A 25,625-nucleotide genomic window follows, 5' to 3' on the forward strand; every position below is an offset into this window, starting at 1 on the left:
ACGTGTTTAAGTGAACTCCCTGCAGGGCTCGTGCATTGTTAAACGCGTTAAAGTCGCGCAGCCTGAATGCAGTTTTCTGTGATATCGGGCCTGTTGGAGCCGCACTCCTCTCTGCATAATCCTCCTCCTCATGAATACATTACGCAGCGCTCAGTTTAGCTGGCGGCTCGGCGTCACAGCACATCCTATTACCGACTTTAAATCATTAACGTGACATCGTTTTCACCGCGTTTCCAAACACCCACGATGCAAAGCGGCGGGGTCACAGCTGACCCGGGCAGCTTTGGGATAGTTTCCCCTCTTTGGTCCCAGCTGCTGTGATGGAAGCAGCCCCGGTTTAAGCTGGGCCGACTCCTCCGGTCCACCTCAGGGTGTGTGAGAGTCTGAATCTGAGTCTCGCCGCCGTTTGCTTCCTGCAGCATCTGCTGGAATGCTGACAATAAAGGAAGAAGGAGGAATCTGCTCCTCAGCTATTCACACAGAAACCTTTTCTCAGGTTTTTCACCTGCGGGCTCCTCTGAAAAATTCACAAATGCCCCGAGAAACAAGCAGGAGTCGGGGATCTGCTCCCATCCTGCTTCTTTATTGCATCAAAAGCCTTTTTTTTGTGCGCGTGTGAAGTTATGGTAATTAGCAAAGGACCTAAAATCATCTCCTCGGAGTGCATTTAACTGTTTTTATGGAGCGGGCTGGGGGGAGTTGATGGGGAACATATGGAAACAGATGGGGAAAGCGTTTTAATGGGCGCGCGCTGAGTGGGCTTCTGTGTTTTTAACCCCTGAAAGTGGAGGCGTGAGCATCCTCCACTTCCATAAGAAAGCATCAATTAAAGATTTGCTTTTAAAGCGGCGGCAGCAGCAGCAGCACAGCCTGCTTTCTTTATTTTATTATATTTTATTCCTTTTTGGGGGGTTTTGTTTTTGATAAGGCTGGGCGAGTTAACTCGTTATTATCGCGTTAACTCGCTAGTTATTTAACGCCGATAGTTATTTTATCGCGCATTAACGCAGGTTTTTATTTATTTATTTATTTTTTATATAATTTTTTGGGGCTTTTGTGCCTTTAATGGAAAGTTCAGAGAGACAGGAAGCAGGGGGCAGAGAGAGGGGGAACAACACGCAGAACAAGGCAGTCCGATGCGGTCCAAAAAATGTACTAAAAGCACAAAAAATTACAAATCTATTATTAAATTCATTAGATTGTGATGATTTAACCATTAATGTAAAAAACAGGATTTTACTTTAAAATTTTGTGTTCAGATGCAGCTAAAAATCATTATTTGAACTGATTGATCTCATCATTTTCTGCATGAACTGATTGTCTTTTTAATCTGAATATAGTTAGAATGACCATCAAATACTTTTTGTTACCATTTTTCAATGAGACGAGTACACTTAGTATGAGTGTGTAAAAATTAGGGCTGGGCGAGTTAACTCGTTATTATCACGTTAACTCGCTAGTTATTTAACGCCGATAGTTATTTTATCGTGCATTAAGCCAGGTTTTTATTTATTTATATTTTTTATATAATTTTTGGGGGTCTTTGTGCCTTTAATGGAAAGTTCACAGTTCAGAGAGACAGGAAGCAGATAGAGGGGGAACAACACGCAGCACAGGGCCGTCAGATGCGTGACTTGAACCGGGGCCAGCTGCAGCGAGGACTATCCCTGTTTTATTTTTTATGTTATTATTGTAAAAGTCTGTCGCTCACAGGCTTTTATTTTGTAAAAGTCTGTTTCTCACAGGCTTTTATTTTGTAAAAGTCTGCTGCTGTCTGCTGTGGAACAGGAAAAGAAAGTAATCGGCGGATCCACCAAACATGGAGAAGGGTACGGAACTTTTACTCGGCCATTTTCATGTTAAAGTTCTTCCAGACGGCGGAGTCGACAGAACCAAAGTCATCTGTAAACTCTGCCAAGTTGAATTGTCTTCTCAGCGTAGTAGTTCCAGTCTAAAATATCACTTAAAGGCAAAACACACAACTGATAGCAGCAAGTCATTCAAGGAAACAGACAGTGGAGCGAGGCTTCTACATAAAAACTACAGAAAGATGCTGATGTTAAAAGTGTGTTTGCACAACAAATGTTATGGCACTTTCATTCATATGGCAGCACATTTAAAATAAAGCTAAATGCTAAAAGCTATACACTACTTTTGGATTCATTTTTGGATTCTGCGTACAAATGCGATTAATCGTGATTAATCAAGGAAATCATGTGATTAATTAGATTAAACATTTTATTTTATTTTTTTTTTTTAACAAAAAAAAATAGATTAAACATTTTAATCGTTGCCCAGCCCTAATGTCTGACTGTGCAGACACCCCCCCCCCCCCTCCACGTGCCCCTTGTTGAGCTTAATTAGGTCATCAGGTTGCTAACGGGCCGTGCTCCCTCTCCACGGCTCGCAGCTGGCCCTCTGATTGGAGGGGACCGGCGTAATTAACACGTTGTTATGGAGATGATTGAGTCGCGCGGACACGGCGTCCCGCAGACAGCATCACCTGCTCGTACCTGTGGAAGCAGATGGATGAATAAATGAGGATGTGCTCTCCATCATGTATGTTTTAAATCCTTGTTCGTGCACGTGCGTGTGCGTGTTGGAAAGAAGTGACCAGGACCAGCAGGACTTTTACTGAACACATTGCTGTCTTTATTAGAGCCTTGTCTGGCAGTAATACTGAAAAAAAGTGAACTTAGAACAGATGGTGGTGGCAGCCCACGGCTTATTATTTTTTTTCTCCATTTTTTCTTCATTTCTTTGATATTTTTCTGCATTTTTTTTGTGAGAGTGCTGCGACTCCTGCTTTTCTGTGGCATGGATAACATCAATAAAAGAGACAGTAGGGAGAGAAAAAAGAAATATACAACTTATATTACATCGTGTTATGAACAAAATATAAATCTATAACTCTATGTTATATTTACATAATTATCTTTCTTGATTTTTCAAGTTGAGATGGTGAGATATTTTTGTTTTACTTGTTATAATTCTTACTTTGTTTTGAGCTCCACTCATGACTTTGATTGTCTTAAATAAACTCGTTTTCATTGTCTCAGTGTGGGGACAGACCGTGCCAGCAGGGATGATTGGTGTCTTAATGCCCCACGCGCCCTCCTGATACCCCTAAAAAAGGACAGCCCCCTCTCTCCAGCATCGGGGGGGTGACCCTACAGCACGGCGAGGACCCAGAAGCTCTTTACATGGCCTGTGGGGAACAACTATAGCGGGAAAGATTGTGGGGATCGCTACGGGCCGTCACACCTGAAGAGAAGTCATGGCTCCTGCGGCGTGGCGTGGAGCTCAAACAAAGCAAAGGGCTCCTGATGAGAGGTCAAAGGTCGGGCCGCACCGCCTCACGCCACCCGCACGGACAAACACACACATGCACACGGACAGCGGAGCACCCCGGGCGGATCGCAGTAAACCTCAGATATGTACAGGATGCTCAGCAGGAGGAGGGCAGCATCGGATTGGTTTGGTTGTCATGGTGACCGCTTCCTTTTTTCTTTTTTTTTAAAGCGTGCGTGAGGATCCGAAGCCGAAGATGCTCCGCTGCGTCCTGGTGAGGCGGCGGCGGCGACTCGTAAACGGGGGGGACGGGGGGTCTCTTTGTTCACAGAAAACCAAAAAAGCGATCCAACTGATTTCCAAAGAAATGAAGCAAATAAAACCTTCACATTTTACATGGTGATAATCATTACAATAAAATTAGATTAACAGTAAAAAAAAAACTCCTGTTCTTCTTTTCCTCAGAGTCTGAGTGCTTCTTAGAAATGGGCTTGGACGGGAAAAGATTCTTCAGCTCGGAGGAGGGCTGGCATCCAGGTCTCTGTCCTAACTCCGCCCGCCCGGCCGGCCGTCCGCAGGATTAATACAAAACAAACAAACTTAAAAAAAAACAAAAAAAGTTTAGATCTAAATACCTACCAGCTAAATAGAATAATGTTCCGAGTTTCATGTGGTCGTAAAAACCCAACAAAGAGGAGAAAAATAAATTATACTGTACATAACTTACTAAAACTTAAGGAAACGCTGACCATCCTTAGAATAATTGTTAATAATATTATTAGACTAGAGGCAGTTTGAAGAGAAATAATAAAACAGTTTTCAAATACAAACAGAAACACTGACTGGCTGACTTCACCCCGGCTCCACCCACTTTACAGCAGGGCGACGTTTGATTGGAGGGAGCGGGAAAACACTTAAGGACAGAACAGCAGCCGCTCGTGTGTGTGTGTGTGTGTGTGTGTTGGCGTGCGCGGCGGCAGATCAAGACGCCCGAACATCCGGGTTCTTGTTCCGCACTACAAAGTAAAGAAGTGCAAACGGGAACGCACGCCGCCGCCGCCGCCGCTTCAGGTGGAGATAAAAGGGGGCGGAGCCAGAAGAAAACTCGTGGATTGTCTGACAAACACAGTGCTTTCGTTTCGGCTCCGCGGCGCCAGAGAAACGCCCCTCCCCCCCCCGGAAGAAAAGGGGGAGGAGCCGCTCTGACGCCACACTGCGATGGCTGCAGAGAAAAAAGATCTTTTTTTGTTAAAAATAAACGTCTGGTGTCTTTCAGGTGCTTTTACAACAAAAAGGGGAAAAAAGAAAAGTCTCTTTTTTCTATTATTATTCAAACTTGTAGCACAAAAAACAACAAATCACATTCACAAGCCACTTATTGGCACCGTGTACCTGAGTGAGAATATTATAGAACAAAAAAAAGCTGTTTCTTAAAAGTGTCTCTGGGTAATAAACAGGTCCGCCATCTTTAAAGTGTCGTCTGTTGGCCTCGGACAGGTCCGCCGCGCCGCCTCTAACGGACTGAAAGGTGGCGCTCAAACTCTCGCAGTAGTACTCGGATATTCCTCAGACTCCTCCCAGACTCCAGAATGTGTAACAGTCAGTGTGAGTGACAGGTCCTGTGCTTCCGATGCTGGTGTCAGGGCGCCAGTGGGAGGGGCTTCGGCTCTGATGAGAGTCCCCTTGAGTCGGGAGGGGAGGGGAACGCCAGGCGGGGTTTTGTGAAATTTTCGAGGTGATTGGCATCGTCAGAGGTTTTCTTCTTGGTTGGCAGGTTTGGGATTTCGTAAGATGGACCAGCAGTGATTGGCTTAAAAGTGGGCGGGTCCAGCACCGTCCTATTGGGTGATGTGATTCTCGTTGTCGCTGGCGTAGTCGGCCTCTTCGTCCTCGTAGTCGAAGTCGTCGTACGCGTCGCCGTTGCTGTCGTCCAGCCTCAGCTCCTCCTCCTTGATGCGAGGCTCCTCCCCCTTCAGTCCAGGCATGTGGGAGTTCTGGTGGTGGTTGGCGTTGGGCTCGGGGCTGCTGGACATGCTGGAATGCTCTGAGGGCATCTGGGGGGAGGGCAGTCCAGCCATGGGCAGGGCGCCGGGGTAGACGACGCCCGCTGAGGACAGGGGCATCTGGCCCTGCTGCCTGTGGGCACAACGGTGGGGGCGCGTCAGTACAGGAGAGGAAACGGTTCAGTACAACAACCCGAACAAGCAAAGGGACTCCGCCTGAGAACAGCTTCAGAAATAAAAAGCCACGTAACTCTGCTGACCGGGTTTAACTTAAACTGAGCGCCGTCCTGTTCCCTGAAATAATTTAACTCAAACTGAGCGCCGTCCTGTTCCCTGAAATAATTTAACTCAAACTGAGCGCCGTCCTGTTCCCTGAAATAATTTAACTCAAACTGAGCGCCCTCCTGTTCCCTGAAATAATTTAACTCAAACTGAGCGCCGTCCTGTTCCCTGAAATAATTTAACTCAAACTGAGCGCCGTCCTGTTCCCTAAAATAATTTAACTCAAACTGAGCGCCGTCCTGTTCCCTGAAATAATTTAACTCAAACTGAGCGCCGTCCTGTTCCCTGAAATAATTTAACTCAAACTGAGCGCCGTCCTGTTCCCTGAAATAATTTAACTCAAACTGAGCGCCCTCCTGTTCCCTGAAATAATTTAACTCAAACTGAGCGCCGTCCTGTTCCCTGAAATAATTTAACTCAAACTGAGCGCCGTCCTGTTCCCTGAAATAATTTAACTCAAACTGAGCGCCGTCCTGTTCCCTAAAATAATTTAACTCAAACTGAGCGCCGTCCTGTTCCCTGAAATAATTTAACTCAAACTGAGCGCCGTCCTGTTCCCTGAAATAATTTAACTCAAACTGAGCGCCGTCCTGTTCCCTGAAATAATTTAACTCAAACTGAGCGCCCTCCTGTTCCCTGAAATAATTTAACTCAAACTGAGCGCCCTCCTGTTCCCTGAAATAATTTAACTCAAACTGAGCGCCCTCCTGTTCCCTGAAATAATTTAACTCAAACTGAGCGCAGTCCTGTTCCCTGAAATAATTTAACTCAAACTGAGCGCCGTCCTGTTCCCTGAAATCATTTAACTCAAACTGAGCGCAGTCCTGTTCCCTGAAATAATTTAACTCAAACTGAGCGCCGTCCTGTTCCCTGAAATAATTTAACTCAAACTGAGCGCAGTCCTGTTCCCTGAAATCATTTAAACTCAAACTGAGCACCATCCTGTTCCCTGAAATCATTTAAATAATAATAATAATTTAAAATAAATGAAACAAGCAGAAATAACCTGCAGAGGCTTCTGGATTGTTTTTAGTTTTCATGGCAACATCTTCTGCTTCTCCGCTGAACCCCGGAGGTTCGGTGATGTCACCATTAAATTACTTTTTATTCTCAGTTTGTGGCCCTGATGAAATGAGCCGAAACTCTGTTAAAATCAGCTTTTAAAGAATTAACCGTTATTAACTCGGACAGAAAGAACGGAAAACAAACCAAGTTTGTGTTTTTACGCAGCAGAAACATTCATTTTGATCCTGATATGAGGCTGCGGCCCCTTCTGGGGGTCCGGATCCTCAGGTTGAGAACCACTGTGCTCAGTATAATGATAATAAATTTAATTAAATAAAATAAACTAATAATAATAATAATAATAATAATAATGACACAGAATTAAAGTTAAATTTGAAAACAAACGTTGCCAAAAAAAAACTAAAATTAAATTGGATTCTGAATATATTAAATCCTATGCTGTGTGGAGAGTTTGGTATTTTTATTTTAAAGGGTGAAAACGTGCGCTCGGCTCACTAAAACACGTTTCTCACCCCACACTGAAGTACTGTCTCATTTCCTGCCTGCGGGACCTCATGATGGCTTTGTACTCGCCGATGCGCAGCTTCTTGCCGTCCACCAGGCAGGTGCGTTTGGGCCGCGGCTTGTACTTGTAGTCCGGGTATTTCTCCAGGTGCTGCTTGCTGAGGCGAGCCTGCTCCTCGTAGTAGGGCTGCTTCTCCAGGTTGGTCATGGCTTTCCAGCGCGAGCCTGGACACGGGGAAGGAAACGGGGTCGTTAGTGCCGGCCGAAAGGCAGAAAAACTGAAATCTGAAGGGAATCAACCCTCCTGTTGTCCTGGGGTCAAAAGTGACCCACGACCATGTTTAGCTGTAGAAAAAATACCTTAAACTATCCTTTTCCAACTGTAAATGTTATGACTTTTCCTAAAGGGACCCCATCATTAGAAAAAGTCATACCTTATTTTTGTTTATGCTTCCATGTGGGTACCAACAGGGTACAAAGATGGTCTTATGGGTCATTTTTAACTAAATGAATGAATTATAAAAACATTTAAACACCAGAAAAAAGTTCAAAGGCGACACAAACTCTCCTAATACACACACATCAAAGAAACTGGAAGTTGAATTTATATCCTCTGTATATGGATATAAAGGAGGATATAAAGGATGTAAAGGTTCCCTGAATCAAAGTACCAGTAGTTGGTTCCTTGGTAGACGTTTCACTGCCCAATAAACTGTTCACAAAAAGTTCCAGATTGTTGACTAATTCTTTTCCCTTTCAACATAATTAATTCAGAAGTAATTACGTCACATTTATATAATACACTGGAAAAAATGCCCCTCCAAAAATAAGTTAAAAAAAACCAACAAATAAAAGACGTTTCTGCTTGAAATAAGCAAAAAAATCTGCCAGTGGAACTAGTGAAAATCGGCTTGTCAAGATTTCTTGAAATAAGATGTGATATTTAGGACTTTTGAGTTGAAAGTGATCTTGAAATTAGCTTAAAAACCTCTTCAAATGTAAAAAAAAAAGCTTGTTTCATATGATATGTGACTCAAAACAATTTGTTTTCAAGACTTTTTCATTTAACAAGATATTCCAGATGTATTGTATTAAAACAAGTCCCTATATCTGGCTGAAATGGTGCTTGTTAGGCAGTTGTGTCTGATATTAAGTGTAATGAGATATTTGGACTAGAAATGAGACAAATATACCTGGTAAGACTTTGATTTTTTTCCAGTGTAGCAATAATAAACCTTTATTATGTAAAAGAAAACGGAGAAAACAAGAAAATTGTTGGTCCAACTGACCAAAAAAAAAAAAAAAAAAGTGTAATCCTGAAAACTGGTGATTGTCTTTTTGTATTGTATAACAAAAAAAAACATGATAAAATTGTATTGAATTGAGTTGAATAGATAAATAACAGGTGGTTTCATCATACAAAACAGATTTTGGATTTAAAATTCAATTAAGTTGCTTTATTTTGGGGCTTTGGGTCATTTCTGACCCGTAGGAAAAAAGGGGAGCAAGCAGAATGTTAAGAGACTTTAAGGGTTAAAGGCAGCAAATGTTCGGCGGAAAGCATCAGTTAGGCTGAGCGACGAGCAAACGTCTGCGTTTAAAAGCAACACACACACACGGTGTGTGACGCTCAGAGCGCCACCCAGAAAGAGAGCGCTTAAGAGGGTTAATGAGGAGCGGCGCCGGGACGACAGGTACTCATCTCAACTAATGAGGACTTCACTTAACCTGCCGTCATCTGTGTGCTCACAGATCTGCGGCATCAGTGAGCCGCACGAGTGTGTGTGGGCGTGCGCCGCGTATCTGCTGCCGCTCTGCACTCCACTACTGTACGTTTAATGGGTAAAAGCTGTGGGCTGCCTTCTCCCTCCGTCTCTCTCTCTGTGTTCTGCGATCTGTGAGCCATCGAGGAAAAAGAGGAGGCTTATTAAAACCAGATTTCCCCGTGTTATAAAATGCTTAGGGAGCTCTTTAAAATGTCAGGGCCGATCCCGGCGGTCCGGGGGAAATGTCAGGCTGCCTCGCGCCGCTTGTTTAACGCGTAATGAATTATACCATCATTTGTCGGAGCTGCGCTCTCCATTTAAAGCCGGCTTACGCGGAGCCAGAGGAAGGAAATCATTTTACCCAGGATCTTGCTGATGTTGGAGTTGTGCATGTCGGGGAAGGCCTGCAGGATCTTTCGCCGCTCGTCTTTGGCCCAAACCATGAAGGCGTTCATCGGCCGCTTGATGTGCGGCTCGCTGCTGCTCCGACCCCGAGACTCTCGGAATATCCTGGAGTCCGACACGCTGGGGGAGCCTGAGGAGGCAGAACGGCGTCAGAAGCAGAACAAAGGAGCAACAATCATTTGTCTCATTGAGTATCTCATTACACTTAATATAAGACACAACTGCCTAACAAGCACCATTTCAGCCAGATATAGGGACTTGTTTGGAAGACAATACATCTGGAATATCTTGTAAAGTGAAAAAGTCTTGAAAACAAATTATTTTGAGTCACATATCATATGAAACAAGCTTTTTTTTTCATTTGAAGAGGTTTTTAAGCTAATTTCAAGATCACTTTTATCTCAAAAGTCCTAAATATCACATCTTATTTCAAGAAATCTGGACAAGCTGATTTTCACTAGTTCCATTGGCAGATTTGTTTTGCTTATTTCAAGCAAAAACGTCTTTTATTTGCTGTTTTTTTACTTATTTTACTTATTAGTGAACTGGAAAAAATAAAAAGTGATATTTAGGACTTTTGAGATAAAAGTGATCTTGAAATTAGCTTAAAAACCTCTTCAAATGAAAAAAAAAGCTTGTTTCATATGATATGTGACTCAAAACAATTTGTTTTCAAGACTTTTTCATTTAGCAAGATGTTCCAGATGTATTGTATTAAAACAAGTCCCTATATCTGGCTGAAATGGTGCTTGTTAGGCAGTTGTGTCTGATATTAAGTGTAATGAGATATTTGGACTGGAAATGAGACAAATCCACTCGGTCAGAGTTAGATTCTGCTTTGTGCGTGCGTACCGTCGGAGTCGCCGCTCATGGTGAAGTCCAGCATGGCGTGGCTGAACTTGTCCTCGGCCTGCTGCTTCAGCTGCTGACTCAGGCTCTCCAGGGCGGCTTTGTCCTGCACAACACAAACCGACTGTCACACAAAACATCACAAACATCTCTGCTCATCGTTAACCTCTGAAACTGTGACCCCCCCGCCTGAGATGTGACGGCTCCGGTTACCGTGGCGACGGATTCAGACGTGGCGCGGACCACAAACACAAACAAAGAAATCAGATTCTTTCGTCTGGCGAACGAGGCTTCGGCAGATGTGGAGACGCACATCTGTGCGTGTGATGATTACGCCGCATGTTTAGCGTGAGTGAGGGGCTCCTGGCAGCCACCTGCCAGAGCGCGGCGCGGCCCCCCCGAGGGGTCGACGCATTAGAGAGGGGGAGCGCGGCGCCGACGAGAGTGAGGCCACGCCGCGCGGCCCCCTGGGTGTTTATTACCACCAATAAAAGGCTGATTTAGCCGGCATTTACATGCTTAGTGCCAGCAGCCGGCACACTCTGCGCTGCAACTCGACTGCTGATGAACGCACGTGCACGTTTTACACTTTAATTACACGATTAGGAGCGCCACCCGGAACGCCGTCGCCTTCTGAAACCGGCTCCCAGAAAGCGTCCCTCTCCATTTACAGGCGACCCCGGCGGGCCGGATGCAGGAGGGCGGCGCGGTAATGAAATGCGTTTCCTCTGTTTTCCCTTTAATTGTTGGAGATAATTCCCCGCAGATGACGGCGAGCGGAGAATAAACGCAGCTAAATGATGAATAAAAGCATTTCTTCTGTTTTTATAAACACGTTCTGACCTTCGACGGTTATGCAGTTATTTACTCATTCTGTATGGAAATCAGAAGTATTTCATTCTGTCCTCGCTGCAGAAAAAGAGAGCACAAAATGTCCCTCACACTTAGAGATTTTCAGATTAAACGGCTGCTTCAGCCGGCTTTCTGCGGCGTGCGAGGCGGAGACGAACAGGGAGACGGAGTGGATGACAGCCTAGGCTGACATTAAGCCCCCGAACAGTACATGAGTAAAAGTGGATTGAATGGCTGACACTGGAGCCAAGACACAAAGTAGTGACAAAACTAATCCTGCGAGTGTGTCAGGGATGACACGGAGGAAGCTCGCCGGCTCCCCGCTCACGCAGCACAAAGCCGGAGGGTCGAGGTAACCCGAGGCAGAGCGAGCGCCGCTTCCACAAAGATGGATTCTACAGATATCAGCAGAAACTGTTTCAATGGGGAAAAAACTAACATTTTTTATTTTCATAAAAAAAAAAATTCCAGATGAAGATGAAAAATAATCTGAATAATTTCTCCTTTTTAAAAAATATCATTATCTAAATGTAATAAATTTAATTCCCTGTAAAACAGGAAAGTCTGAGCAGGTTTTCATGGATCTGTGAGACCGTGAGGAGCAAAAAACACCAAGAAAGAGAGAAATAAAGCCGCCGAAGCATCTGCAAACACACACACTTTATCTTTAAATATAAGTGTGTGTGCACGTGTGTGCACGTGTGTGTGTGCGCACGTGTGTGTGTGTGTGCACCAGCTGACTCCAAATGTGTTTAACAAACAACCACAATTTAGCCGAGGAGCCCTGCGCCGTCATTTCACATTACCGTCTCCTCCACTCTCAGCTCTGCCGTGCACACGCACGTGCACGCACACGTGCACAGCCCCACAGCGTGCCTCACGGACACACTCATTACCTCTCATTGCCTCTGCTTCTACCTTATCTGGCCCTCTTTAGCTCCAACACATTTGCAGCGAGCGCTCTGAGCGCCGCCTCACCTCCTACACGCCGCGGCGGGGACGGCGTGCGGCAAGACGAATTATTACACGCCGACAGTGAGACGGCTGCAGCTCGCCATGACTTCGGAGACTCGGGTTGGAATTTAGGGGCTGAGATAAAAGACATAATTTGTGCTCATTTGGCTCATTTGTTTGCTTCTGGCACGACTGATGAGCGGGAATCGTTTGTCAGAAAAGATCTCAGAAATGTATTGTCACGTCGTGCGAATGTGTTTCAGCAGATTCTGTCCTTCAGGTCCTGATACAGAGCCGGAAGTTTCACCACAAACTGGGATAAATCGGCCCGTTTTCTCCTCTTTAAACCCGTTTGGACCCGTTCCCCGGCGGCTCACCTTGTCCGAGCGCCCGTTGTTGAGGCTGAGGTTGCTGACGGCGGCCACCTTGGCGTCCAGGACCTGCTGCTCTCGCTTCAGCTGCTCCTTCATCTGCCGGGCCTCGGCGAAGGCCTTGGTCACCGCCTCGTGGTCGTTCAGGTAGGCTGTGGAGGACAGCGTCGACAGCAGGTCTGCTGAGGCGCGGACAAAGACGGGGACAGGGTTAGCATTTTGCCTTCACGCGTGAACTAAAACGCGTTCTTAATCCAGATTAAATCTCCTCAGAAACACATTAACACACACTTTAAAAGTTGGAGCGCGGTCACCCCTGAGCCGCCCGCCGCCGCCACAGAGAGGTGACCGGAGCGCTCAGATCACAGCCAAACAAAAGTCCTGCTAATTTCCCCAGATGAAAACATCTGCCCACCTATTATTCGCAGAATTTCCCGCAGCTTAGTGGCAGATGAGGCATCTGCTGTGGCCGTGCGCGCGGCCAAGGCCTCTCCCCGTCAGGCGGGTTAGTTCTTAACAAAGAGCCGCTGCTGGTTTATGAGGCCTTTATCTGTGCTAATCCGCACCGCTAATGCCATCTCAGGCCAGATTACCAGCTTCAGATTGGTAATGACGGAGCTGTGAACTCTTTCAGAAGTCATAACCGGAAAATCTGGGTGTGAGAGGAGCCAAAAAACAAAAAGAGGATAAGGTGACGGCTGATTTTAATCTGCAGACGGACACGATTGTGTGTGTCGCTTAAAGGGAGATGAGTGAATGTGACCCAGTTAGCAGGAGGGCTGCTCCTCTCATCCAAGTTTTTATTCATTTATTTTTACATTTCATCCATGAAAGCAGTCGGATGGAGCGGGGGAGAGATGGGGGGGGGGCAGAGAGACGTGTTACAGGGGCTGACAGGCCTTCAGTTTGGGCTGAGATGAGGAGATGGAAGGATGGATGGAGCGGGGGGAAGAAACCTGCCCGGAGGAGGAGGTCCGGTGGAAAAGTCTCACATCGGTTGTGCGGTTTGAACCCAAATGTGTGAAAGACTCTGGCTGTGTTCCAAACCGCATACTACATACTACATACTACATACTACATACTACATACTGCAAACTACATACTACATACTGCATACTGCATACTACATTTTCAGGAGAGAAAGTAGTCGTTTAGATCCCCAACGTGTTGAAAACCTGACAAAATACCGGCTGTTTACAATTTTGTTCCACGAATTCGGCGCTACTAAAGCTAGCCGCAGTGAGCAACGCACTTCCGGTTATTTTCACAAAATAAAATACCCGTTGCCTTTTATCATAGGGAAAGCCATTACCATATAATTGGTGCTTTTGTTTTGAAAACAGGAAGTGAACCTACCCTCGTTGTAGCTAGCTTGAAACTGCCGTTTTGACAGGAAATGACGATCGGCAACGTCACGTTACGTTGCATCTTGGGTAGTTTGAGTATGAGTAGTAACCTCATGATGCATACCCAACATTTAGGAGAATCTAGTATGCATCCGGGAACTTCTCGCTTACTCAAACTCGCATACTAACTCAGAAAGTTAGTATGAGTAGTAGGAGAAGTATGCGGTTTGGAACACAGCCTCTGACTCTACCAGCAGGGCTTTTTAAAGCTGGAGTTGGTTCATTTGGAGCCTTTTTTAATCCACATTAAGGTTAAATATAAAACTAATGCGAAGACATTTAAATCTTTAACGTTGCTGGTCTCAGAGGTTCGATTCGAACCGACTGCACATCTGGATCGGCACCTCTGGAAACCCAGCGGCAACAGATGGGAGCTGCAGCGTATCTGGGATCTGGCTCGGATGATTCAGGAGGGGGGGGGGGGGGATCACACACAAACTTTAAACACTGTAAATCCATTTTTCAGAACAAAAAACATCTGGGACCCGAAAAGCCTCTAATCTGATATTAAATCCAGCGATTTGTTGAAAAACAGTGAGATTAGCCAGGAAATCAGGGAAAAAGGACTGTGATTGAGTGAGTGTGTGTGTGTGCGTGTGTGTGTGTGTGTGTGTGTGTGTGCATGTGTGTGTGTGTGTGTGTGTGCACGCTGGCTGTTTGCTGTTTGCGCTGTCCTGGCTCATGTAAGAGGCTTGTCTAATCTCATTGGTGATACCTCCTGTCTGTCATGTACTCCTCTATTTATTATTCCCCCGCTCCGCTGCTCCCAAAAAAAAAACCCTGCTAATCCCCACCGTCCTCCCTCTCCTCTTCCCTCCTTCCCGTGTCTCTCTGTCTCTTTCGCTCACTAATAAACACGTAACAATGAGGCAGCCCGCGGGCGAACGGCAGCGCGCAGGAAGCAACACAAACACGCTAATTATAGCCTGTTACATATGTGCAATATTTGAACTATCGGCGCTGCGTGAAAAATGGATTAACGGCACAAAATAGTGATTCATTTATGTCATATTTTATGTATGTGTGCATGTGGCTGGGGATGATTATGGCTGTGCAACAATGGCCCAGCTGAGAGCTGTCAGCGCCGCCACCAACAGAGATATTAATGTTCCCCTCAAAGACGGCCGTCGCCTTTGTGCGAGCAATTAGCAAAAAGTGCGGCTCACTTAGCACATGTGTCTAATATCAGTTCAGTTCTTTGTCTTATACAACACAATATTTATTTTATTTTTACTGCTTTAATGTCGACTTCTTCCTACAGATTTTGCTGGTGGGTGCAGCCGTCCCATCAAAGTGGAAACTGGTTCAGGGGTGATTTTCAGTTTGTCCACAGTTCTGAGCAAAAGTAAGCAGCTTTAAAGTGAATCTAAACCCAGAATCTGAGTCAGAACCAGAATCACCTTGTTGCTGCAGAAATCCTGTTTTCTGTCTGTCACACTGTGTTATCTTTGCTGTTTTTCACACATGCAGCTAAAGAAATGGGAACAAATGATGTGTCTCTGTGACAGGCTGCTGGGAACAAAGTGCCTAAAGATCCAGTTTAAAACGGCTTCTTTGCTAAGTTGGACACAACACTGGTTCATCCCTTGAGTTAGGAGCCTTTTTCCTGCCTGAATGGTTCACAGCTCAGAGTTAAGTGGCTTAATGAAGAAAAACTGGACTGAAAATGAGGAAAAAAGCAGAAAATGTCCAAATAAAAACTCTGAAAAACCTTCAGAAAGTGTTGAAACTATTGCTGAAGATCACTTAAGCTGCTTGGATGCAAAATATAAAGAAATAAAAGGCGTCTCATGACCAAAATGCTCCAAAAACCACATAAAATACTTAATATGGCTGTCACAATCATGCAAATGTAGTTGGGAATTAACTGTTATACAAGAAATTATAATTAAATGTCTGTTTCTGTTCATTTTAGGCCACTTTTTGAGTAAATTAATGTAAAAAAATCTAATAATTTTTGGTTGCTCGCCTGACTCCAACTCTAGGAGTTAGGAGCCTTTTTCCTGCCTGAATGGTTCACAGCTCAGAGTTAAGTGGCTTAATGAAGAAAAAACACATTTTTGACTGAGTAAATGTCCAAAGAAAGAAATTTAAAACAAAGTCAGAGGCTTTGAAAGCGAATTCTCTGAAAATAATAATGAGCTCCAGACTTCTGTGAATAATGGATCTGTGAGAAATCTTTGGTTCTGTCAGTTTAGCTGTGGCGTGCCGGCTGCTTAACTTTTCTTACCTATTGAGCTGACTCTGGTGGGCGGTCCTCCGATGCTGGAGGGGGCGGCGCTGTGCTTCATGGAGCCTGCGGGGCCCAGCTTGGCACCAGCAGCAGGAACCTGTGGGGAAGTTGGGGGGGAGTTGGGTGACTTGCTCTCGGATGCCTTAGGCTTGGCCGACAGGTTCAGTGGCTGTGCACCCTCACTGTCCTGCAAAAACCAAAACAGCACAGTTCGCCCGCTGTGACCACCGTAGGAATTTGGAAGCGGGAGGCCGGGGGGGGGGGGACGCCCTCGTTGCCTCCCTGACCGAGACCACGTGATGATTAATCGGGAGCCCATGCACAGCAGTCTGAGGCAAGCCTGGCGGGATGGCGAGGTGACGGGGTGCATGCCACCGGCCCCACAGCACACACAACACACACAGCTGCTCATTCTGCTGCAGACCACTGACATTCACATGCACAACAAGCGTCCTGTGACACAGCCGCCCTGGAACCAAGGCCGGGACGAGTCATGCACATGCACGGGCGCGCTCCACATGCACGGGCGCGCTCCACATGCAGGCTCCTGGAAGCGTGCGGCGGGATGCTGCTCCTCGACCAGGTCGGTGACCCGAGCAGCAGCCGCACACACCTCAGAATCCCACCCTAACCCTCAGAGGACCTGCAGAGGACCTGCAGAGGACCAGAGGACCTGCAGAGGACCTGAGGACCTAAAGAGACCTGCAGAGGACCTGCAGAGGACCTGCAGAGGACCTGCAGAGGACCTGAGGACCTAAAGAGACCTGCAGAGGACCTGCAGAGGACCTGCAGAGGACCTGAGGACCTGCAGAGGACCTGCAGAGGACCTGCAGAGGACCAGAGGACCTGCAGAGGACCTGCAGAGGACCTGTAGAGGACCTGCAGAGGACCTGCAGAGGACCTGCAGAGGACCAGAGGACCTGCAGAGGACCTGCAGAGGACCTGCAGAGGACCTGCAGAGGACCTGTAGAGGACCTGTAGAGGACCTGTAGAGGACCAGAGGACCTGCAGAGGACCTGCAGAGGACCTGTAGAGGACCAGAGGACCTGCAGAGGACCTGCAGAGGACCTGCAGAGGACCTGCAGAGGACCTGTAAAGGACCAGAGGACCTGCAGAGGACCTGCAGAGGACCAGAGGACCTGCAGAGGACCTGCAGAGGACCTGTAGAGGACCTGCAGAGGACCTGCAGAGGACCTGTAGAGGACCAGAGGACCTGCAGAGGACCTGCAGAGGACCTGCAGAGGACCTGCAGAGGACCTGTAGAGGACCTGTAGAGGACCTGTAGAGGACCAGAGGACCTGCAGAGGACCTGCAGAGGACCTGTAGAGGACCAGAGGACCTGCAGAGGACCTGTAAAGGACCTGTAGAGGACCTGCAGAGGACCTGAGAGGACCTGCAGAGGACCTGAGAGGACCTGTAAAGGACCTGCAGAGGACCTGCAGAGGACCAGAGGACCTGCAGAGGACCTGCAGAGGACCTGTAAAGGATCTGTAGAGGACCTGCAGAGGACCAGAGGACCTGCAGAGGACCAGAGGACCTGCAGAGGACCAGAGGACCTGCAGAGGACCTGCAGAGGACCTGCAGAGGACCTGAGAGGACCTGCAGAGGACCTGCAGAGGACCAGAGAGGACCTGTAAAGGACCTGCAGAGGACCTGCAGAGGACCTGCAGAGGACCTGCAGAGGACCTGAGAGGACCTGTAAAGGACCTGCAGAGGACCTGCAGAGGACCTGCAGACAGCAGCACGGCCCGCTCGCCGTCCTCAGAGGCTGAAGACGCGGCCGTGTTCCAAACAGCGAACAGAAGTGAGGACAGTCTGTCGCTCCGATTGGCTCGCGCTCCATTAAACTCCAGAGTGTGTGCAGAAACAACAGGGCAGCATTTTCTGCCTTAAAGACAACAACACGCACACGTGCACACGCACACGTGCACACGCACGTGCACGCTGCAAACAGCCAGCAGAACCTCTGCAGCGGCCCGTCTGTATATCACAGAGCCGTGCACGTGTCAACAGCCTCAACAGGACGCACAGCGGCCCGGCAGAACGCCACCACATGTCATCACGTTAACTGTCATGGCAACATCAACCCCGCTGGCCGGCTCATCCAATCACAGAGGACGTCAGAGGGTCACATGACGGGAAGGGAGGAATTAGATCACAGAGGGAGCAGATGCACACGAAACCGCTCGGCGTGATTAAAAGCCAAACGTGGAGTTAAAGAGAAACGGTGTTTTCAGGATCCGGCTCAGATGAGTTTAAGGAGAAGTTTCTACATGAGAGAGATCCGTCTTTATTTTATGGTCATTAGTCTAATTGCTGCTGAAAAGCGGCATACAGCGGGATTCAAAAAGAGAAAGTATTGTGTGTGTGTGTGCACGTGTGAGCGTGCACGTGTGCATTCACTCATTAAGACTTTCCCTGATTCCCACTCCTCCAGTCGCACTAAGCCTGATGAGCCCCTCACAACTCAATTAAGCCCCTCCATGTGTACGTGCTCAGGCACGTGTGTGTGTGCGCCGTCGCCGTGCACGCACGCACACATGCACACGCACGATGAGGCCTAACCGGATTGTCCTTCATTAGAGGGGGGGGGTCTCTCTAAATAGATGGAGGACCCCCAAAGATGCCTTGAGTGAGACAATGGGCCGGAGAAGAAGCAGGAAGCTGAGCGGGATCCATCCTGACCCGTATCATGGCGGCTTTGGCTGCCGGCGCGCTGAATATTTATTACACACACATAATCGCTCTGTGGATGGGGGGGGGGGGGCTTCCTGTTCGCGCCAAGGCAAATCCTGCGGTGGGACGGTGGCCAACCTGCTTCACGCCAGCGTGGAGGAATTAGTTGAGACTGCGGAGACGCCCGGACCCGCTGGTGTGTCAGCGAGTGTAAGTTAATCACTGAGAGACATTGTTCAACAAGCTCTAAATCTCATGGAAGTGTGTGTGAGTGTGAGAGAGAGAGGAAATCTAGAATTAATACAATTGCTTTTGTGTCTCTCTTGGCTGATGAAACGGTCTCCAGCTCTGAGAGGAAAACACGAAGGAAGCGATGGAGATGCTGCATCTGTGTGTGTGGGCTGCGTCTCGCTGCTGTGCGTTCTGCGTCTGATCGGCGCTAAAAGCACGAGTCTGTGTTTCCCTACAACATCCACACGGCTTAAAGACCTCATGATGTTTCTTAGTCTCGAAAAAATGAAATACAATATAAGAGGGGCTCCTGAGAAATTTGAGTTAACCTGGAACTCGGCACTAGAATACATAAATAACTTAAAAACACTTGAAGATCCGTAAGCATTGATAGAGCATAATCTGACCCGACTATCTTACTCCCTAACCAACTTTCCTACTGTTTTTGTTCGTGTTTTATTTTTGGTGCTGCTGTCTCATATGTGCCCAGTTAGGGGCCGTTTACACGGAAACGAAAACGGGTTAAAAACGCAAACCCTTTTTGCGGATGCACTATATAGTTTAGATGGAAACGGCGTTTTGGGGGCATGAAAACGCAAAAAAGTGAAACCGCCCTCCAGAGTGGAATTCTTAAAAAACGCTCCACTGTCGCGCCACCGTGTAAAGGATGAAAAACGCAAAACTGCGTTTCTCGTCACATAGAAATGACGTGACTAGCATCTTGGTAGTGTTGCCACCGAGCCATCTGGCGTGTTTATTGCATCAATAAATATGAAACGTCACACACTTTTGCGTTTCCGTGTGCACGCAGATTTTCACCCTAAAACGCTCGTCTAAACGCAGATTTAAAAGTGAAAACGAAACGCCACTTTTGCGTTTTGGTTTCAGATCGTTTTCGTGCAAAGGTAGCCTGAGAGGATGTCTATATGTTCGTTTTTCCCCTCTGATTGTACATTGATTGGTAGTGTAAAGGACACATGTATATATGCATCTCTGAAAGTAGCTTATTTAACCAAATTGTTACATACACGTTTTATTGTGTGTAGTGAGGAGGGCAGGGGAGGTTGGGGGGATTGAAAGGGTTTGTTTGAAAGAAAAAAAAGAAAATTGAAGCTTTCAATGTTAATTGTAATTTTCATATGTGAAATCAATAAACATATCTTTCAAAAAAAAAGAAAGCATGAGTGTGTGCGGCTCCGGCGTTCATCCTGTCAGCTCTGAGCGTCTGCAGGTGTCTGCCTCTCCTCCCGGCTCCTCAGATATTAATTACACCGTCGCATCAAACTGTTCTCAGAGCAGACACAACGCTCGGCTCGGCTCGTTCGTCTTTGGACAGAAAAACGATGATTGATTGTTTTACTTTTTGCTTAATTGGAACAGGACTGTTTCCTCCACACGATTCATCGTTCTGAAACACAGCCGAGATATCATTTACTGTCCTGCAGCTCCTGAACTGTGAAGCTTCACAGGAGACGTCACTCCCACGCGAGCGAACCTTTAACTGTTCCTCACTTTATTCCTCAGACTCAGAGTCTGCTCAGCTAACGGGATTCATCTTCTCTCACTTCCCTTTTTCATCCCGTTTCTGCTCCTTCCAGATAAAAACTGGTGAAAATGGCTCCCATAAAGGTGACTTTTGATCTCTTAGCCTAAATCAAGACTGTTTTCTAACCCTAACAGCTTCTTACGCACTTATCTGCAGAGGTGGGTAGTAACGAGTTACATTTACTTAATAAATAAGTTTTTGAAAACATTATACTTCCAGGAGTAGTTTTAAATCTCTATACTTTTTACTTTTCCTTGAGTAGATGTGTGCAGCAGAAACTGTCCTCTTACTCCGCTACATTAGGCTACAATGAGCTGGTTACTTTTCTTCTTACCTCTTTGGTATTCTACGCCTCATTATTTTTATCCCCCCGCGTACGCCTCATTTTAATGTTTTATTCTGACAGAGAGAGAGACTTCCGCCAAAGGCTCTACCACCTGACTGTGTTCCACCAATCAGACGCAGCCGTGCAGTCTGGTCACGTGACCGTACTCGATCTCAGCGGCGGGACGGGTTAGCTTTAGCATTAGCAGTCGTAGCAAACAAACAAAGAAACAAATGAAAAATGTCAGAACCAACGGTGGGAAATGAAGACGCAGACGAGGCCTCATACTGAAAGCATGTTTACCTTACAAAGAGTGAGAAACAGCAGCTACATTATGTGTCTTCTGTGGCAACCAAAACAAACGCACATTTCAGCAGAAACTCAACATCTAACTTGAGGAAACATGTAGCGCTAAGTTTCCTAAACTCGTTTTTCCCCCATGGATAGGTGAATGTTTGTTTTTTAGGTTACATATGGGTTACATATGTTTTAAACATTTCCTAAGTCTCTTTTATCTTTTACTGAAGTTCTTGAATTTACCTGGATTATTTTAATTTAAGCTATTTTGTAATTAATGAATTAATTTTAATTTATTTTATCAATTTGATGAACTCTAATTTGCCTAAAGATGATTATTTAGTATTTTTGTCTGTCTGATTGAATGCTTGTGTTAACAAATAAATCAGACGTTACTCAACAGTTACTCAGTACTCAAGTAGTTTTTTCACCGAGCACTTTTTTACTCTTACTCAAGTAATTATTTGGATGAATACTTTTTACTTTTACTTGAGTCATATTATTCTGAAGTAACAGTACTTTTACTTGAGTACAGTTTTTGGCTGCTCTGCCCACCTCTGGTTAAAGAACACTCCCATCAGTCTGATTATTGTCTTTAATCACTCAGATAAACCTGGAGTTTAACCTCATTTTAACCACTTTTTACCCTTTTAAACACACGGAGCATTTACGCTGCTTCACCGTAAAGTGATTAACTTACACCCAGTGAGGCAGCTGCGTGCGTGTGATGCACGTCAGCAGCAGATCTGCACATGCTGCATATTTCTGAGCTAACGGTGAGCTTGCATGCCTGCCTGCGTCTGAGGAGCCACTCTTGCATGTAAGAAAGCTGCTTGTAGTCTGCAGTGATTTGAGTGTGTGCTGGTGTCTTGTTCTACACCTGAATATGTGTGTGTGTGTGTGGGGGGGTTCTGAGTGTGTGTCTGTGTCTGACCCGAGGGTAAAGCACTTAAGTGGTGTGTGCCCGAGTCCAAACAGCTGTGAGCAGAGCCAGCAGCAGCGCTGGGGCTCCAAATGATGGAGCCCGCATGGGGAGCGCAGCACTGAAATATACATGTTGCTGGGCCGGGGAGGCGGGAGCCGCCGGCGGGGGGGGGCGGCGGCGCTCCGGTGGTCAGCGTGGAACAGAAAAAGGAAAGGAGAACATCTTCCACACTCCACAGAGCACTTATGTTTGTCAACAGCTCTGTGGTGGAGCTGCCATTTCAGCTCCGTGGGGACGGTCGGGGGCCAAACTCACTCCTGCTGGACTGTGGAGGCCATTACGCCTCCCCCACTGCCTCCATCACAGGCCGACTCCCCCTCTCTCCCCCTCTGCCTCCATCACAGGCCGACTCCCCCTCTCTCCCCCTCTGCCTCCATCACAGGCCGACTCCCCCTCTCTCCCCCTCTGCCTCCATCACAGGCCGACTCCCCCTCTCTCCCCCTCTGCCTCCATCACAGGCCGACTCCCTCTCTCTCCCCCTCTGCCTCTATCACAGGCCGACTCCCCCTCTCTCCCCCTCTGCCTCCATCACAGGCCACAGCACTCGCCTGGCAGCCCAACTCCATATATATGGAAATAAAGTGTGAAGCTGGGGAGTGGCAGGGGTGCAAACTGTGGGATCAGCCCCTGCACAACCCCCCCGACAGGGTGGGTGCATGCACGTGGACACGCACGGCCGAGCACAAGGAAAGAGCGTGATGTGTGATGTGTGATGTGTGATGTGGGAGTAACACGTGTCAGAGATTAGAAGCTGATGTGTTTGGGGAGCTCAGATCTGTTTCCAGATTGTTAAATTGTGGAGTTTCTGAGACTTCTGTACGAATGTGCGGCGCGCCGCGGCGTCTCCGACCCGCTGCTTCCTGTCGGCCGCTCAGCGTGACGGACGGAGAGGTCGCAGGAGGCGCGGGCCGGTTTGTGTGGAGATATTCATAGAATTCCACTCCAATGGACACACGGCTTCTCCCCCATCAGGCAACCAGCCGAGAAAACGACAGAAACGGCGTCCTGAAATCAGCCGGCTGGAGGTCTGAGATAAAGTTGTTTGATTTGAGGCGAGTTTTACCGAGACGGGGAGCGGACCAGCTGCTCGGGACAACGGGATGCAACACTGAAACAAGCACATTTCCAGCTCATGCACAACACTGAAAAGCCTTAAAGGGACAGTTCGCCTCTTTAAAGGGACAGTTCGCCTCATTAAAGGGACAGTTCGCCTCTTTAAAGGGACAGTTCGCCTCTTTAAAGGGCCAGTTCGCCTCATTAAAGGGACAGTTTGCCTCTTTAAAGGGACAGTTTGCCTCTTCTGACATGAAGCTGTGTAACATCCCATATCAGCAACATCATTTCTGAACATCTTCTTACCCCCTGCTGCGTCCTGTGAGCAGAGTTCCAGCCTCGTTTTGGTGTTGATGAAGGTAGTCCGGCTAGTTGGCTGGGGTTTAAAAAATAAAGCGTTTTGCTTCTCAGAACAATATGCGTTCAACAGAGTAATACATTTGCATCACAGAATGGTTCTCCAGGAAAAAGTCAGATCTTTCCTTTATTTTTGTTTTGTTTCCTTTCCTCTCCTTCGTTTCGTTTTCGATTTTATGATGCAAATATCGATTTTTATGATGCTCTGTTGAACGCATATTGTTCTGATATGGGATGTTACACAGCTTCATGTCAGAAGAGGCGAACTGTCCCTTTAAAGAGGCGAACTGTCCCTTTAAAGTCAGTCGTTTGGTGCTCTGACTGATTCCAAAGAGCTGAATAATCTGGAAGGACAACACGTCTGAGCTCCAGACGAAGTCTCTAAAGACGTTTACACTGGAAAAAATCAAAGTCTTACCAAGTATATTTGTCTCATTTCTAGTCAAAATATCTCATTACACTTAATATAAGACACAACTGCCTAACAAGTACCATTTCAGTCAGATATAGGGACTTGTTTGAAGACAATACATCTGGAATATCTTGTTAAGTGAAAAAGTCTTGAAAACAAATTGTTTTGAGTCACATATCACATGAAACAAGCTTTTTTTTTCATTTGAAGAGGTTTTTAAGCTAATTTCAAGATCACTTTTATCTCAAAAGTCCTAAATATCACATTTTATTTCAAGAAATCTTGACAAGCCGATTTTCACTAGTTCCATTGGCAGATCTTTTTGCTTATTTCAAGCAAAAACGTCTTTTATTTGTTGTTTTTTTACTTATTTTTTCCAGTGTAGCGCCTTTTAAACATCCTGCAGAGCGCCGGCAGCCCGGTTAGTCAGCCTGGTTTGGTGCTCTGAACACGGACACATGCACAGACAGCGACCCCGGGCTTTTGCTCACCTTGGTCTTGTGTGGTTGGGGGGAGCTGCGGCCCTTGTCGCTCTGCGAGTGCATGTTGGTGGGCGGGGAGTGCGTGCCCAGGTTGGCCTGCGGCGGGAGGCTGCCTCCGTGCTGCTTGGCCCCCGGAGAAACCTGCATGGCCGCCAGCTGAGCTGCGTACAACTGCTGCGAGGTCAGAGAGACAGACAGGGGGGGCAGGGGGGTAAGAGTGAGAAAGGAAGGGGAGGGAGGGTAAAAGAGAGGAAAAAGAGGATGGCATGAATAAATGAATACTTGAGAGCGCAGAGAAACAGAAGAAGCCGGCTAAAAAGCTCTGGATGAAGAGGCCATTAGTGGCCCGGCCTCTGTTTGTGTGACAGAGGGACATCTCTACTGCCCCCCCCCCACCCCCTCACCCCATGGGAGAAGCGCTAACAGCCTCTCTGACAGGCCCAGAGACGGCCATGTCCCCTCCAGGTGCATCGTGGGAGAAAGGCAAGCATTCCGGGGCTATCGAGGTCACGCCGGGAAGCCCGGCTCTGGCTCAAGGTGAAAAAAAAGTGATGATGGGGGGGGGGAGAGGAAAGAGGGAGATCTGTGGGGCTGCAGGCCAGCTGGGACATGAGATGTTTTCAGTGGGCCGAGGAAGCACACAAACATGTAAAAATAAGCTCCAAAATAAAAGAAAAACTGTTTTCTTTACTCTTATTTATCCATCTAATTAATTTCCAATTAAATTAAAGCGTTATGGCACAAGCTGCTGTGGTGTGAACATGCTCGGGTGTATTTATGCAATACTATTGTAGCACGCTAAACAGTCTCTGGCCGGTCTTTGCACAGCAACAGACCCGGCAGAATGCGAGCAACTTGGACCGAGCTTCAGTGTTCTTAAAGACGCTGCTCGGCCACTTTCATGTCCGCGAACACGTTCTGCTCCTCCTTCCTCTGAGGAGCAGCGCCACGCCGACCACTGACTGATGTGTTGTTTTCTGCCTTTTGAATAGTTATAATTGTTATTTATTTCTGGTGGAATCGTTTTCTGGAACAGGACCATCCTTTTTTTTTTTCTGAGTTTAACTTCCGTCCTTCTGTTGCTGCTTGGCCGCCGGCCACCGGCGCCAAACAAAGGCTGGTTTATGCAAATGGACGAGCGAGAGATGCTGTCACTGCTGTTTCTGCCTCCGTCTCTCGCTCTATCTCTCCTGACAGCCACGTTTACCTCCTGCTCTTCCCTGCGATCTTAAATAAAGACATTAATCTCTCTTTTTCCCTTTTTTTTTGGACAAATATTGGCAGCGCGCTCGCTGCACAAAGCCACACTTTTCAGAGGA

At 46.9% G+C, this 25,625-nt stretch overlaps 1 protein-coding gene across 9 annotated transcripts in view; it reads right to left on the reverse strand.

Moving 5' to 3' along the window:
• Positions 1-5,038: 5,038 nt before the first annotated feature.
• sox5 (SRY-box transcription factor 5) overlaps positions 5,039-25,625 on the reverse strand; it is a 121,757-nt gene continuing 101,170 nt past the window's right edge. For 4 of the 9 annotated variants that reach the window (XM_075471278.1, XM_075471274.1, XM_075471273.1 and 1 more), the window contains 7 exons: positions 24,316-24,480; positions 15,940-16,129; positions 12,310-12,485; positions 10,130-10,232; positions 9,234-9,407; positions 7,115-7,331; positions 5,039-5,427 (listed from right to left, as the gene is read on the reverse strand). In XM_075471278.1, the coding sequence (XP_075327393.1) occupies positions 5,130-5,427; positions 7,115-7,331; positions 9,234-9,407; positions 10,130-10,232; positions 12,310-12,485; positions 15,940-16,129; positions 24,316-24,480 (1,323 nt within the window). In that variant the 3' untranslated portion in view covers positions 5,039-5,129. The remainder of the gene's footprint in view (positions 5,428-7,114; positions 7,332-9,233; positions 9,408-10,129; positions 10,233-12,309; positions 12,486-15,939; positions 16,130-24,315; positions 24,481-25,625) is intronic. The other 5 variants (XM_075471281.1, XM_075471275.1, XM_075471276.1 and 2 more) reach the window with 4 other exon arrangements.

Source organism: Odontesthes bonariensis, chromosome 8 (assembly GCF_027942865.1).
Source record: "Odontesthes bonariensis isolate fOdoBon6 chromosome 8, fOdoBon6.hap1, whole genome shotgun sequence".
NCBI classification, from domain to species: domain Eukaryota; kingdom Metazoa; phylum Chordata; class Actinopteri; order Atheriniformes; family Atherinopsidae; genus Odontesthes; species Odontesthes bonariensis.